Source organism: Gekko japonicus, unplaced genomic scaffold (genome assembly GCF_001447785.1).
Source record: "Gekko japonicus isolate JY-2015 unplaced genomic scaffold, Gekko_japonicus_V1.1 scaffold8, whole genome shotgun sequence".
In the NCBI taxonomy this organism is placed as follows: domain Eukaryota; kingdom Metazoa; phylum Chordata; class Lepidosauria; order Squamata; family Gekkonidae; genus Gekko; species Gekko japonicus.
In genome coordinates, this window is record NW_015167057.1 from 1,702,985 (window position 1) to 1,717,004 (window position 14,020).

General features: G+C 49.2%; 1 protein-coding gene across 1 annotated transcript in view; it reads right to left on the reverse strand.

Annotated features, from left to right (window-relative positions):
- MLLT6 (myeloid/lymphoid or mixed-lineage leukemia; translocated to, 6) overlaps positions 1-14,020 on the reverse strand; it is a 141,183-nt gene that overhangs the window by 111,138 nt on the left and 16,025 nt on the right. The window contains exons 3-4 of the mRNA XM_015412440.1: positions 1,511-1,565; positions 436-545 (exon numbers count right to left, since the gene is read on the reverse strand). Of these exons, the coding sequence (XP_015267926.1) occupies positions 436-545; positions 1,511-1,565 (165 nt within the window). The remainder of the gene's footprint in view (positions 1-435; positions 546-1,510; positions 1,566-14,020) is intronic.

Consider the following 14,020-nt stretch of genomic DNA (forward strand, 5'->3'; position numbering starts at 1 on the left):
ACTGCTGGACCTCCTGATGGCACCTGCTATTTTTGGCCACTGTGTGACAGAGTGTTGGACTGGATGGACCACTGGCCTGATCCAACATTGGCTTCTCTTATGTTCTTATATATTGTATGATTTATATAATTGTAGTTTATGTTTAAGATATTATTGTTGTTTATAATTGCAGTCTATATTTAAGCTGTAATTCGGATATAGTAGATGATGGTAGTTGATCATTGTAGATGGCTATATGTATCTATATATGTTTTGTGTATTATTTAGATGATTATTGTAGTTTCTAATTTACGTTTTGTTTCTGTGTTGTAAACTGCAATAATAAAAAAAAGATAGAAGCAGCGTGAGGTAGAGCAATTCCGGGGGATCCCCAGGTCCCACCTGGAGGCTGGCATCCCTAGGGGGGAGGGGGAAACAGGATGGGGTTCCTTTTACCTTATTGAACCGGTCGTGGGGCACGTACTGGAGGACAATCGGCTCCATGGTGAGGACGTTTGCAAACTGCACCTCGGGGATGTACAGAGCACAGACGACGTGGGCCCAGCCTGGATCAAGAGGAGGGAAAGTCACAGAGTCACAGAGAAGCTGGAACCAAGTGACCAAAGAAGAACTGGTTTCAATGCCCAGAGGGTGGTAGAGGTCTCTAGGTCTCACGGAGGTGGTCGGTTGATTTTATTTTCTCCATTTATGACCAATTTCCTCCCGCAATGGAGCTTACAAGAAGAAGAAGAGTTGGTTTTTATACCCCGCTTTTCACTACCCAAAGGAGTCTCAGAGCGACTTATAATCTCCTTCCTTTCTTTTCCCCACAACAGACACCCTGCGAGGTAGGTGGGGCTGAGAGAGCTCTGAGAGAACTGTGACTGGCCCACGGTCACCCAGCTGGCTTCATGTGGAGGAGAAGGGAATGAACCCCGGTTCTCCAGATTAAAGTCCGCCACTCTGAACCACTACACCAAACTGGCTCCCCAATTCTCCATTTTGTCCTCACCACAACCCTGTGAGGCGGGTTAGGCGAAGCATGTGGGACAGACAGATTCCATGGGGGGGGGTGTTTCTGACTCTGGGGCTCCCAGGTCTCAGTCTGACACTTGAGTCGTTACCCCGCGTTGGCTCTCAACCTGCATCTGGTCTACATTTTCTGACATTTGGGAATAGAAGCGCATTCTGGCATGGTGTCTCCCACGTACAGTATGAAACAGTGTAATCCAGACACACTTTTACCATGCATGAGTGTGAGCACATGCGCATCCATCGCCCAAGCAAGGGTGCCAACACCTCTCACCTGCCCAGGGAGGCAGCGATTGCAAAACGTGTTGTGGAGCACTGAACAGTCCCATCCTTTTTTGCTATCACAGTCTTTCTGTTTGAAATATTTTGATCCTGCTCTTCTTCCAAGGCACTCGCTGAAGAGGTGCCTCGGAGCAGACAGGCCTTTCCCCCTTGGCTGGAACGTTAACTCCCTTCCACCCACTCCCCACATCCCTGCTATCCACAAAGGGAAACTGACCTCCATTGTCGGTCCGCTTCAGCGCTCCATCTTTATGGGGACACAGCTCACATCTCTGGAAATCCAACAGAGGGGGGGGGGGAAACAAAACCAAGGTTAGGATTTCTCATAACAACATAAGAGAAGCCATGGTGGAACAGGCCAATGGCCCATGCAGGCCAACACTCTGTGTCACACAGTGGCCAAAACCCAGGGGCTATCAGGAGATCCACCAGCAGGGACAGAACTCCAGAGGCCCTCCCACTCTTGTCCATCCAAGCACCAAGAAGACAGAGCATCACTGCCCCAGACATGGCATTCCATCTACACATTATGGCTAACAGCCACTGATGGACCTCTGCCTCATATCCAGTCCCCTCCTGAAGCTGTCTATGCTTGTAGCTCCCATGACTTCTTGTGGCAGTGAATTCCACGTGTTACTGAAGAATATAAAAACATGAGAAGCCATGTTGGATCAGGCCAATGGTCCATCCAGTCCAACACTCTGTGTCACACAGTAGCCAAAACCCAGGGGCTATCAGGAGCTCCACCAGCGGGGCCAGAACTCCAGAAGCCCTCCCACTCTTGTCCCCTAAGCACCCAGAATACAGAACATCACTGCCCCAGATAGAGTGTTCCATCTATACCTTGTGGCTAAGAGCCACTGATGGACTTCTGCTCTTTATGTTTATCCAAAAGAACGTAGGTTTTACCACAAGAACACAACAGCTTTGCTCATCCAATCATGGTCTTCTGCAGGCGCCAACCTGCAAATGGGCAAAATCAACAGCTGCCCATACATGTGCCTTCTGCGGCGTGGCCTCCACCTTGTGGAACAGCCTGTCTGAGGATGTCAGGAAAGCTCCCACACCCCTGGCTCCCAAAACTGAATGATTCAAGAGGGCTTCTCTACGCGGGCAAATGGTAGCACGGTTACAGAAGGTGTCACAAAGTTACCTGGATAAACTATTGGGGACTGTGGTCTGTACTACTGTGTATAGTTTGCCATGGGTTGTATCCTATTGTGTAATTTTGCATAATTTAATGTGCCTTGTTAAAATATAACCTAGGCTAGGCAGATCTCATGCCTACTGCCCTGTGTTCGAATTCAGAACTTCTGAAGAAGTGAGCAGTGACTCAGGAAAGCTCCTGCCCTGCCACAAATTTTGTTAGTCTTTAAGGTGCTGCTGGACTCTTGCCCTTTTCTACCGAAACAAACCAAGAGTTTAAATAAAACAGAGTATTGCGTTCTGTCTGAACTCACTGCTGACATAATGCAAACCCATTTTACTTCTGGTTAATTTGGGAAAACAGGATTTGGCTCATAGACGAACCATTCTGCTTTTCCTTGGCTGATGCTGGTTTCGTTGCCTTTGCTCTGGGCAGGCATCTCTGGAGCCAGGATGGGTGTGAGAGCATGGCTGAGTAGCCAGCCAGGGTATCTGCATTCATACGTCACATGAAACCACAGGTAAGACTAACTCCAGCGAACAAAACAACTTTGAACCATATCCTCACTAGCGGTTTGCTATGGATTTCACAGCCTGATCTGTACAGGTGAGTGGGGGGGGGGAGATGGGAAAATGCAGCCTTTTGCTCCACTGAACACATGAAGCTGCCTTATACTGAATCAGACCATCTGTCCATCAATGTAAGGTAAGTATTGTCAACTTGGACTGGCAGTGGCTCTCCAGGGTCTCAGGCAGAGGTCTTTCACATCTCCTACCACCAGATCCTTTTAGCTGAAGATGCCAGGTATTGAACCTGGAACTTTCTGCATGACAAGCAGAGGCTCTTCCACTGAGCCACAGCCCTTCTCAGTGGCTCTCCAGGGTCTCAGGTGGAGGTCTTTCCCATCACCTACTGCCTGGTCCTTTTAACTGGAGATGCCGGGGATTGAACCTGGGACCTTATGCCTCAGACCCTTGTTCCATCAAAGTCAGTATTGTCCACTTAGACTGGCAGTGGCTTTCCACGGTCTCAGGCAGAAGTCTTTCACATCATCTACTGCCTGGTCCTTTTAACTGGAGATGCCAGGGATTGAACCTGGGGCCTTCTGCATGCCAAGCAGAGGCTCTGCCAATGAGCCACAGCCCCTCTATTCTATGATCCTATTTGGCAACTGCTTTCACTTGGTTTACTATTGGGTTGTGTTCTCTTTACTATTGTACAAAGACAGGCCCCTCATCCTGGGTAGGGGCCAGTCCTTCACTACCCGAAGGAGTCTCAGAGCAGCTTACAAACTCCTTTCCCTTCCCCTCCCCACAACAGACACCCTGGGAGGTAGGTGGGGCTGAGAAAGCTCTGACAGAAACTGCTCTTTTTCAAGAACAGCTCTTATCAGAACTATGGCTAGCCCAAGGCCATCCAGCCAGGTGCAAGTGGAGGAGTGGGGAATCAAACCCGGTTCTCCCAGATTAGAGTCCGCACACTTAACCACTACACCAAACTGGCTCTTTGGTATGGTGGTTAAGAACATTTGCTTGGCACACAAAGGATCCCGGGTTCGATCCCCTGCGTCTCCAGTTGAAACAGCCAGGCAGGAGGGAACACGAAAGACTTCCGCCTGAGACCCTGGAGAGCTGCTGCCAATCAGAGTAGTCAATACTGACCTTGATGGACCAATGGTCTGGTTCAGTAACACTGTTCACAAGTTACAGCAAAGGCACGCACATCCTGGAGAGAGAGCTGACAAAGAGAACTTTTTCTCCCTCTCCCAAAATACTGGAACTTGAGGGCATCCAATGAAGCTGATGGGCAGTAGGTTCAGGCTGGACAAAAGGAAACCCTACTTTACACAGAGAGTGATTAAAATGTGGAATTCGCTGCCAGAGGATGTTCTGAGAGCCACGGGTACAGACAGCTTTAAAAGGGGATTAGAGAGATCCATGGAGGATAGGGTGGCTACTAGCCATGGTGACTAAAGGGAACCTTCACATTCAGAGGCAGTCAACCTCTGAACTCCAGAGCCAGGAGTCAACACCAGGGGAAAGTCTTGGCCTCTATGCCCTGTTGTTGGCCCTCCAGAGGTTTGGCCACTGTGTGTGTTCTTACGTTCTTGTCCTGCCTGTAGATGTGTATATCTGTTTCTAAGAAAGAGCCGACTTGTGTTCACTTTACAAATGAACCAGTACATGGATAAATATTGAGTTTAAAAACCATGTTGAGCTGCATATGCGTTGAATGTAAAATGATAATTACTCCATGCACATATCAAGAACAATCCGCAGACTGAACGTGTGTTCACACAGTAACCTGCAAACAGGGCTAGTGTAAGCCGGTTTCACTTGTGTGTTCATCAACCAAGATTTCATTTATACAGAAAACATCACAATATATACATATATACAGTGTGCTGCTTACGTATTGCTCCGTGCCAAATGACAACACCCTCACTATGCTTATTTGGAAGCCTCCACCTGCTACGATATTTCAAGGTCACAACTTCCCCTTTGCGAAATAAGCACTAGATAGGTTTGGGGGCTGGCAAGCTAGAGGTCCAGCCCACCCAACAGAAGAGAAGAGACTGGATTTATACCCCGCCCCTCACTACCCGAAGGAGCTCAGAGCAGTTTACAATCTCCTTTTCCTTCCCCGCCCCACAACAGACACCCTGTGAAGTAGGTGTGGGGCTGAGAGAGCTCTTTCGAGTACAGCTCTGAAAGAACTTGTAACTGACCCAAGGTCACACCAGCAGCTGCAGGTGTGGGGAACCAAACCCAGTTCCCCCAGATTAAAGTCCACTGGCTCTCCACTACACCAAACAGCCCATTGCCACAGCTGTTATTCCTCCACAAATCTTCTCTCCAGTTTGAGAACTGCAAGAAGTAAGAAGATGGGGAGACGGCAAAACCCCAGGAGGCCACATCTGGCCCCCAAGCCTGCAGCTGCTGACGTCTATTGACTGAACATTGACAGAATGCACTCCATTCCTGGAAGTTGCTGTAATTCTGTGCAGAGTTATTCCAGCCTAACCTGTTCACATTAACAGGCTTGGATGAGAGTCACTCCGCACAGAATTGCTACTGTGTGTTATGCATCACAGTGGGAGAAACGGCAGAGGGAACACCAATGGAGCAACCAACCTTTTCTTCCCCTTTCCACTGAATTCCCTCCCATGTACCACCCCCCCACCCTCCCAAAAGTAGCACCCCTGAGCAGCAAGAAGCTACTTTGATCTCTGGCTGAAAAGGCTGGTGTATTAAAGAGGATCAGCATTAATTTAAGAGGATCGACAGTCTGGCTTGATATATTCTAAACGTCTATACACTATGCACAATCTACTGATTTACTAGCAAACCCCCCCCCCTTTTACTGGCATATATTAGTTGATTTCTCAGAATATCATTTTCATTATTAACACAACCTACACTAATTGCTCAGTGTGCTTTTAATTCAGTGTGGTTTCCTACAGCTTTCAATGTACATTCTTTTTTCTTTTTTTAATGTCACGGGGAAAAGCATTCCTCAAGCACACGGGGTTGGATCCGGCACCCAGTTTCTGCTTGTGCAAGAGCTCTTGAGCAAGTGGTAATGAGAGAAAAAGTCCACGGTAGCTGCTTGCGCTAAGTCACTGTATCGCCCCCCCCCCATTGCATTTCTGCTCGTGCAACCAATTTCTGGGCACTATTAATATATCGATCTCGGAAGCTCAGATGGGTCATCCCTAGTTTATACTTGAATAGGGGACCAGCACGTCAGTCCAGGGTCGCTTCGCAAAGTCAGGCAATGGGCAACCACCCGTGGACGTCTCTTGCCTTGGAACCCCTACAGGGTCGGCTGCAACTCTCACTAGCACTTTCCACCACCACAATATATTGGGAGGAAAGAGCCAGACATTGCACAAGCTCTTGTGCAAGCAGAACTGTGCAAAGTCTCTTTACATTTCCGTTGGCCCGTGGCTGGAACTCAGCCACTGAGAAAACCGGGCCTACACACCTGGATCAGCTGTTCAGTAGCCATTTCCTCTTCTCTGGGCCTATGTCCACTGTTCCCTCTAAGCCGAGTTAATGTGAGCTGGCTAACACTTTTTTAGCCCCGGTTTACCCATTTTTGTCTTCGCTCAAGAAGGATGGCTCAAAAACAAACTAATTTGTTCAGCAGCCAAATTGCTCGCTCTCACCTCTTCAATGCCAGTAGCTCACAAAGTAGAATTTTTGCTCACAGGACTCCACAGCTCAGAGAGGGAGCATTTGCACTCTGTCCAATGTTGACTTTATGAAATCATATGTGCCCAACCTAATCCCACAAGGAAACAAGCTGGTTTGGAAGGGCAGACCATCCACCACTGAGAAGCAAAAGGGGTTGGCGATGGGAGGCGGGTGGCAGATGTTTGGGGAGGGGAGAGGCTCCCCCTGGAGACCCAGAGGCCTAGGTGTTCTGGCCTGGAACTCTGAGAGATAAAAGAAGAAGAGCCAGAGAGTCGGCAGGCGGCCCAGCGGAGGGTAGCTTCACATCAAGAAATTTGCACTTGAAAAGGCCCCTCCAACCCCTTCGGATCAAAGCGCCTCTCCCACCACACTATTAGCAAGGCTCTGATCATTAACGGGAAGGGTTAAACAGCTCTGCCGGCCCACCCACCTAACCACCCACCCACCCAGACTTTAATACCCTTGCTCTAACATGACTGTTAAAGCCTTCGCAGGATTCCCACCCTTTCCCAAGAGCTCCCCTCCAGCCAAACCGTCTCAAAGGGGCTCGCCAGGCAATTCCTTTACAAAGCAAAGGAAGCTTTACTGTTTCCTCCATCTAATGGAGCGCAGCATCCCCCCCCCCAAGGGGGCTTTGGGGGAGTAAGTAAGAGGGATAATAAGCGCGGAGCAGGCTGCAGGCTGCAAAAAGCTTCTGCCGGAATTAAAAATATTGTTCCTCTTTAAACTGCCACAAGATTTCCTGCTTATTAAAGATGAGACCCTGGGTCCTAAATTAAGGAGTGGTGCATCTGGGAACTGGGAAGCTGCTAGCTTTGGGCGTCTGTGGGTAAGCGGAGGGGAACATACTGCACATGACCAGAGGCACTGTCCTGAATTACTACATCGTATACGGGTGGACTTTGGGAAGCAAAGCAGGTACTGGAGCTGAGCCCGGTCATCAGTGGTGCTCAGGGCTTCATTTGAACCTGGGTTTTTGGGCCAGATTCATAAACCTGTTTTCAGAGCTTAGGCATTGTTCTGGAGGAGGAGGAAGAAGAAGAAGAAGAGGAGGAGGAGGTTGGATTTATGACCCGCCCTTCACTCTAGGGCTCCCAACTCCCCCGGTAGGGCGGAAATCCCCCGCCCCGGAGGCTCCGTTCCCCGACGCCGGGGAATCGGGGCCCGGGGGAATCCCCTCCCCGGCGTGCGCGCCACCGGAAGTGACGTCGCATGCTGGGGGCGGGGCCACGCCATTTGAGGGGAAAACAAAGAGTTTTCCCCTCAAATGGCAGCCACACGTTCCCGACCGGCTCCCGGAGCAGCAGGACGCTCCCCCGCCGGTAGGATTTTTAAATTTGGCAACCCTACTTCACTTAGGAGTCTTAAAGCAGCTTACAATCTCCTTCTCTTCCCTTACCCACAACAGACACCCCGTGAGGTAGGTGGGGCTGAGAGAGCTCTGAGAGAACTACTCTTGAGAGAACAGCTGAGAGAACTTGTGGCGGACCTAAGGTCACCAAGCAGCTGCATGTGGGGGAGGGGGAAATCAAACCTGGTTCTCCAGATTAAAGCCTGCTGCTCCCAACCACCACACCAAACTGGCTCTCTATGCCTTTCAGAGGGGTGTTCACCTGCTGCACCAAAAGCAAACAGATGTCTTGAGGCACCTTAAAGACGAACACATGTTTATTCTAGCAGACAGCTTCCATGGAGTACAGCCCCTTGATCAGACGCTAGGGCTGCCAACCTCCAGGTGTGGCCTGGAGATCTTCTGGAATTATAACTAATCTCCAGTCTACAGAGATCAGTTCCCCTGGAGAAAAGGGCTGCTTTGGAGGGTGGATTGTATAGCGCTACACCCCGCTGAGGTTCCTCCCCTCCCCAAACACTGCCTTCCCCGGGCTCCGCCCTCAAAGATCCAGGAATTTCCCAACCCAGAGCTGGCAACCCTACAGAGCACATTATTTCAACTTTAAACAAGACTCTTTTTTAAAAAACTGAAAGACAAACAAATGCTCAGGTGACTTAAAATTTGCACTTTGTTCCAAAGATTTTTAAGGAGTACAAAGCAAGAGACAGGGGAAAGCAGTCTAGGATCATCACTGAATTACCTGATTGGGTCCAGGTGGTCAGCCGTGTTGGTCTAAAGCAGTAGAACAAATGTAGAGTCCAGTGACACCTTTAAGACCAACAAAGGTTTATTCAAGGTATGAGCTTTTGTGCGCGTTCACACTTTTTCAAATACTTGAAATATCTGAAAAAGTGTGCACACACACAAAAGCTCATCCCTTGAATAAACCTTTGTTGGTCTTAAAGGTGTCACTGGACTCTACATTTGTTTAACTGATTAGGGTGTTTCTATATGTGACAGGGGCTGCGGTGGCTCAAGCGGTTAAGACACTGAACTGCAGACTGGAAGATCAGTAGTTCAGCAGTTCAAGACCCGAGTGCCGCATGACGGAGTGAGCTCCCGTCTCTGGTCCCAGCTCCTGCCAACCTAGCAGATCAAAAGCAAGAAATTGCAAGCAGATAAATAGGTACCGCTTCAGTGGGAAGGTAACAGCGTTTCGTGTGTCTCAGCGTCTAGTCATGCTGGAGATGAGCACCACATCCCTAGAGTCGGATTCAACTGGCTTTCAACCCTTTACCTTACCTTTACCTTATATGTGACAGAACTCTGTGTCACTCTGGTTGCGACTGCAAATGCAGAGGCATTTGCAAAGGCAACAGGACACCCACATGGCAGTTTTCCCTGCAACTTCCTTGTCAGTCCTCCATGGTGGGCATCACTTCCCCCTATACCACTGGTGGGCTTCTTCCAGCTTTTAAAAAAACATCAGTTTGACACAATGACATAGTTTTGAGGAACACGCACTTCTGAGTAGCAGTGTGCGTGAACAAGACCTTGGGGGTAAGGGTGGACCGTAAGTTAAATATGAGCCACCAGTGTGATGTGGCGATAAAAAGGCTAATGTGATCTTGGGGTGTATCAACAGAGGCATAACATCCAAATCACAAGATGTCACAGTCCCGCTGTGCACTGCCTTGGTCAGGCCTCACGTGGAGTACTGTGTGCAGTTCTGGAGGCCTCACTTCTAAAAGGATGTGGAAGGAATGGAGTGGGTGCAGAGGCAAATGACAAGGATGATCAGGGGCCTGGAGACCAAGCCCTATGAGGAAAGGCTGAGGGGCCTGGGAATGTTCCGTCTGGAGAAGAGGAGGTTGAGAGGGAACGTGATTGCTCTCTTTAAGTATTTGAAGGGCTGTCACTTAGAGGAGGGCAGGGAGCTGTTCCTGTTCGCAGCAGAGGAGAGGACTCACAACCATGGGTTTAAATTAAGGGTGGGAAGGCACTGGCGGGATCTTAGGAGAAACTTTGTGACAGTAAGAGTTGTGCCACAGTGGAATCAGCTGCCTAGAGAGGTGGTGAGCTCCCCCTCACTGGCAGTCTTTAAGCAGCGGCTGGACAAACACTTGTCAGGGATGCTCTAGGCTGATCCTGCATTGAGCCGGGGGTTGGACTAGATGGCTTGTATGGCCCCTTCCAACTCTGTGATTCTATGATCGTAACAATAGATGGATATGTTAATTACTTTTTAACAGTCCCAAAAGACCTCCAGTGGCACATGGTGGGGGGATGTAGCTGTGGGGGCTGAGGCAAGGGAAGTGATGAAGGACCAGAAAGACACCCGCACCTTCCCATCCACACCAGTGCAAATTCACTCGCAAAAGATCATCCCGAATGTCCTGACCTGGCTAGCCCTGGCTAGCCCAGTCTCATCACATCTTGGAAGCTAAGCAGGGCCGGCCCTCGCTAGTAATTGAAAGGTGACCTCCAAGGAATACCAGGGTTGTGACGCAGAGGCAGGCGATAGCAAACCATCTCTGAAATGTCCCTCGCCTTCAAGCCCCACTAGGGGTCACCGGACGTCAGCTTGACTTGATGGCATTTTTTTTTTTAAAGAAAAAGATCATTCTGAATAAAGTTTAGAAAAAGTTGTAGAAAAGGCGCTCCCTCCTCTGCGAGGACAGATCTGCACGTTCTCTCCCCCCCGGAGATAGAGGCTGCTCCTTTGGGAGCCAGAGCGGGGCAAAAACATCGGTGTGGAGGCAGCCTAGGACCTCTGTCCAAGGGATTCAGAAGCAAGGAGGAGCTCAAACCACAGGAGGCAAAAGAGCAATGAATTTCAATGGTTGTCCGTATACCAGCTACATTAATCACCAGGGGCAGCATTGGTGGTCAGCATAGATGGGCACCTGCCTTGGTCAGCGGCCTAGTTTTTCAGGTGGCAGAAAGTGCCGTCAAATCACAGCTGATATATGGAGACCCCAGAGGGCAGGGGTGGACAAACTGTGGCTCGGGAACCGCATGCGGCTCTCTCATACATACTGTGTCGCTCCCGGCAGGGCGGCTGGGGGAGTGAAGGGGAGGAATGCCTCCCCGATCGGTCTTCTCTTCCCCAGCCACTGTTCCCCTCCCTGGGTAGGCTTGAGATGGGGGTGGGGGGAGAGAGAGCAGAGACAGAAAGCAACTTTAACTTTATTCTCAAAGCCCCCCCCCTCCCCCAGCCTGTCTGGAGACGGCATTTGTCTCTTTGAATCCCTTCTCCAAGCCAAGCCAGCCGGCATGAGGGTCTTGGAAGATGCCTTTAAAGTTAAAGTTGCTTTCTTCCCATCTCTCCCTCCCGCCCCCCATCTATTTGCTTTCTTTCCACTTTCTTTCTTTCTTTCTTTCTCTCTCTCTCCACTCCCTCCTCATCTAAAGCTAAATATCATCATCGATATCTGTTTTTACCCCTTTCGTTTTTATTTTTGGCAGTCTCATTTAATGTTTAAAAAAAGCAGATTTGCATATTTGCAATAAAAACATGTGGGTAATATCTGTTCACGCCTTGTGGCTCTCAAACATCTGACTTTTTTCTACGTGGCTCTTACGTTAAGCAAGAGGGCTTTCAAGGCAAGAAACGTCCAGAGGTGGATTGCTATTGCCCACCTCTACATAGTGACCCTGATATCCCTTGGAGGTCTCCCGTCCAAGTACTAACCAGGGCTGATCCTGCTTAGCTTTTGAAATCTGACGAGACTGGGCTAGCTTGGGTCAGGCAGGGCAGGGCAGGAGTTTTGGGGAGGGGGGGTTGCCCACAAGTCACAGCTGTCTTAAGGTGACCCCCCACGGGGTTTTCAAGGCAAGAGATGTTCAGAGGTGGTTTGCCATTGCCCACCTCTGTATTGTGACCCTGGGTTTCCTTGGCAGTCTCCCACCCAAATACTAGCCAGGGCCGACCCTGCTTAGCTTCCAAGATCTGATGAGATCAGGCTAGCTCAAACCTGGCTTCCCTGATGGATACATGGATCACTTTTCATGTGTAGTTTGGCTGTCAGGGTGTGTGTGTTTTTTAATTTTAAATGGAAGCACTTTGAACTTGGTAGTAAAGCCATAAAATGACTGGAAACATGAGAGAGAGAGACCCGAAAATTCAAAGGCATAGGGTTTTTGCAAAAACAACAGAAGACACTGGATGTCAAATCAACATTCCTTCTACCAAAAGAAAAATCACATAAATTGGATTAACCACATTAAAACACTGCAAAAAAGGTCCCCTCCTTACTGCAGACATTCCAGCATTCTCAGAGAATGTAAGCCAGCGGACGTCTGGGCCTTTCAGAGTAGTTACAAGGCTGAAAGAGTGGGAAACAGTGGACATCTAGGCCTTTCATAGTTACAAGGCTGAAAGAGTGGGAAACAGCAGCTAAGGTTCTTAAAAGAAGGATGCTTCCTCTACTGAGGAGACAGCATTTTAGGAACGGCATTACGGTGGCCGCTGCATAAGCTCCACGTCTGCTGTACTTCTAAGTACCTCCCTGCCCAGTTATTAATGATCCTACAATACAATTTCTCATTTAGTTCTCACTCTGTGAAGAGAGTGAAAGCACAGTAAAGTTTCGGTCATACTATTTAGTAATCTGCCACAGCAGATGGAGCTCAGCTTTCCTCCCAAATAAGAAATTTGCCCAGCAAGACTTGTGTGTGTGTGTGTGTTGTGATTTGCTAGCTGTGCTCAATCCCTTCTTCTTCTGAGCCAGAAAAAGAGAGAGCAGGACAATGACGTTAAAAAATAAAAGCATGCCAGACAGTATTCAGAGACTTTCAACCAGGCTGGGAGAAATCCTTTCAAATTCCTAAGAATTTCAAGGATCAATGTAAAGGGAGCACACTGTTTCAAAGGATTTGCCCGTCTGACCTAAGTTATTCCGAAGGTGCCACCCTGCCAACGGGTAACATCAGGAACTGCCCACTGAAGAATATTCTGTGGCTCCCACCTTGTGGAACAGCCTGAGGGAGTGAGGAAGGACTTCGTACTTCTCCCGTGTCACAGAATATGCAAAACAGAAATGTTCAGGAGGACACATTTATGAAAGGATCAGAATTGCCATATAATGGAACTGCCTAGGAGGCCGCTGTATAAGGGAACAGGATCGCAGTCTATTGCAACGTTTATGGTCTATATCAGCTTGCTTTTATTGCATTCTCTTCTCCCTTTCTGCATTACAGTATTTTATGCCTTAGAACTGGAGCCCCGTCCTGGAGAGCCCAGGCAAACACGATCTCGTCAAATCTCGGAAGCTAAGCAGGGCCAACCCTGGCAAGTATTTGAATGGGAGACCTCCAAGGAATACCAGGGCGAGGATGCAGAGACAGGCAACAGCAAGCCACCTCTCTGAAATGTCCAAGCCCCACTAGGGGTCGACCAAAGTCAAGCATGACTTCCAGGAGCGCGCGCGCACACACAGACAGACATGTATACTCACCAAAATAAGTAAATAAAAAGAATTAAAGGAATTAGAATTCGAACACAGGGCAGTAGGCACAATCACACCCTGGCCACCACAGGAGGCAGACCGCACACACACAAAAACAAACAGAAGACCGAGTCTCAGGGACAAGAGCAGTAATTTCTGAAAATATACTGGGGGGGGGGGGAGAGTGAAAGAGAGAACAAAGCCAAGGCCTTGATGACAGCGGCCACTGAAACAACGTTATTGTCGTCTGCCCAGCCAATCATATCTCCAGAGGGCAATCAGAAGCCGAGAGGAGCAACAGCCCTACCTGGCCCCACGAGGGTCGCCAGGTCCCTTTCACCCGCTGGCGGAGGAGGGATGGGGGGGACGTTCCGGGAGTGGGAAGTGTCATCGTCCCCCGTCCCCCATTCCCCCCGAAAACAGTGATGTCACACGCGACATGCCTGCGTCACCCGGAAGTAACTTTGGCACATCGGCAACACCGGGGGTGACGCTCTGTACTTTGGGCAAAACTCTATGATAAGATTGGCATCAAACCTTAGAGTTCTGTCCCAAATCCAAAGCGTCATCCCCAACGTTACCAACGTCATTTCCAGGT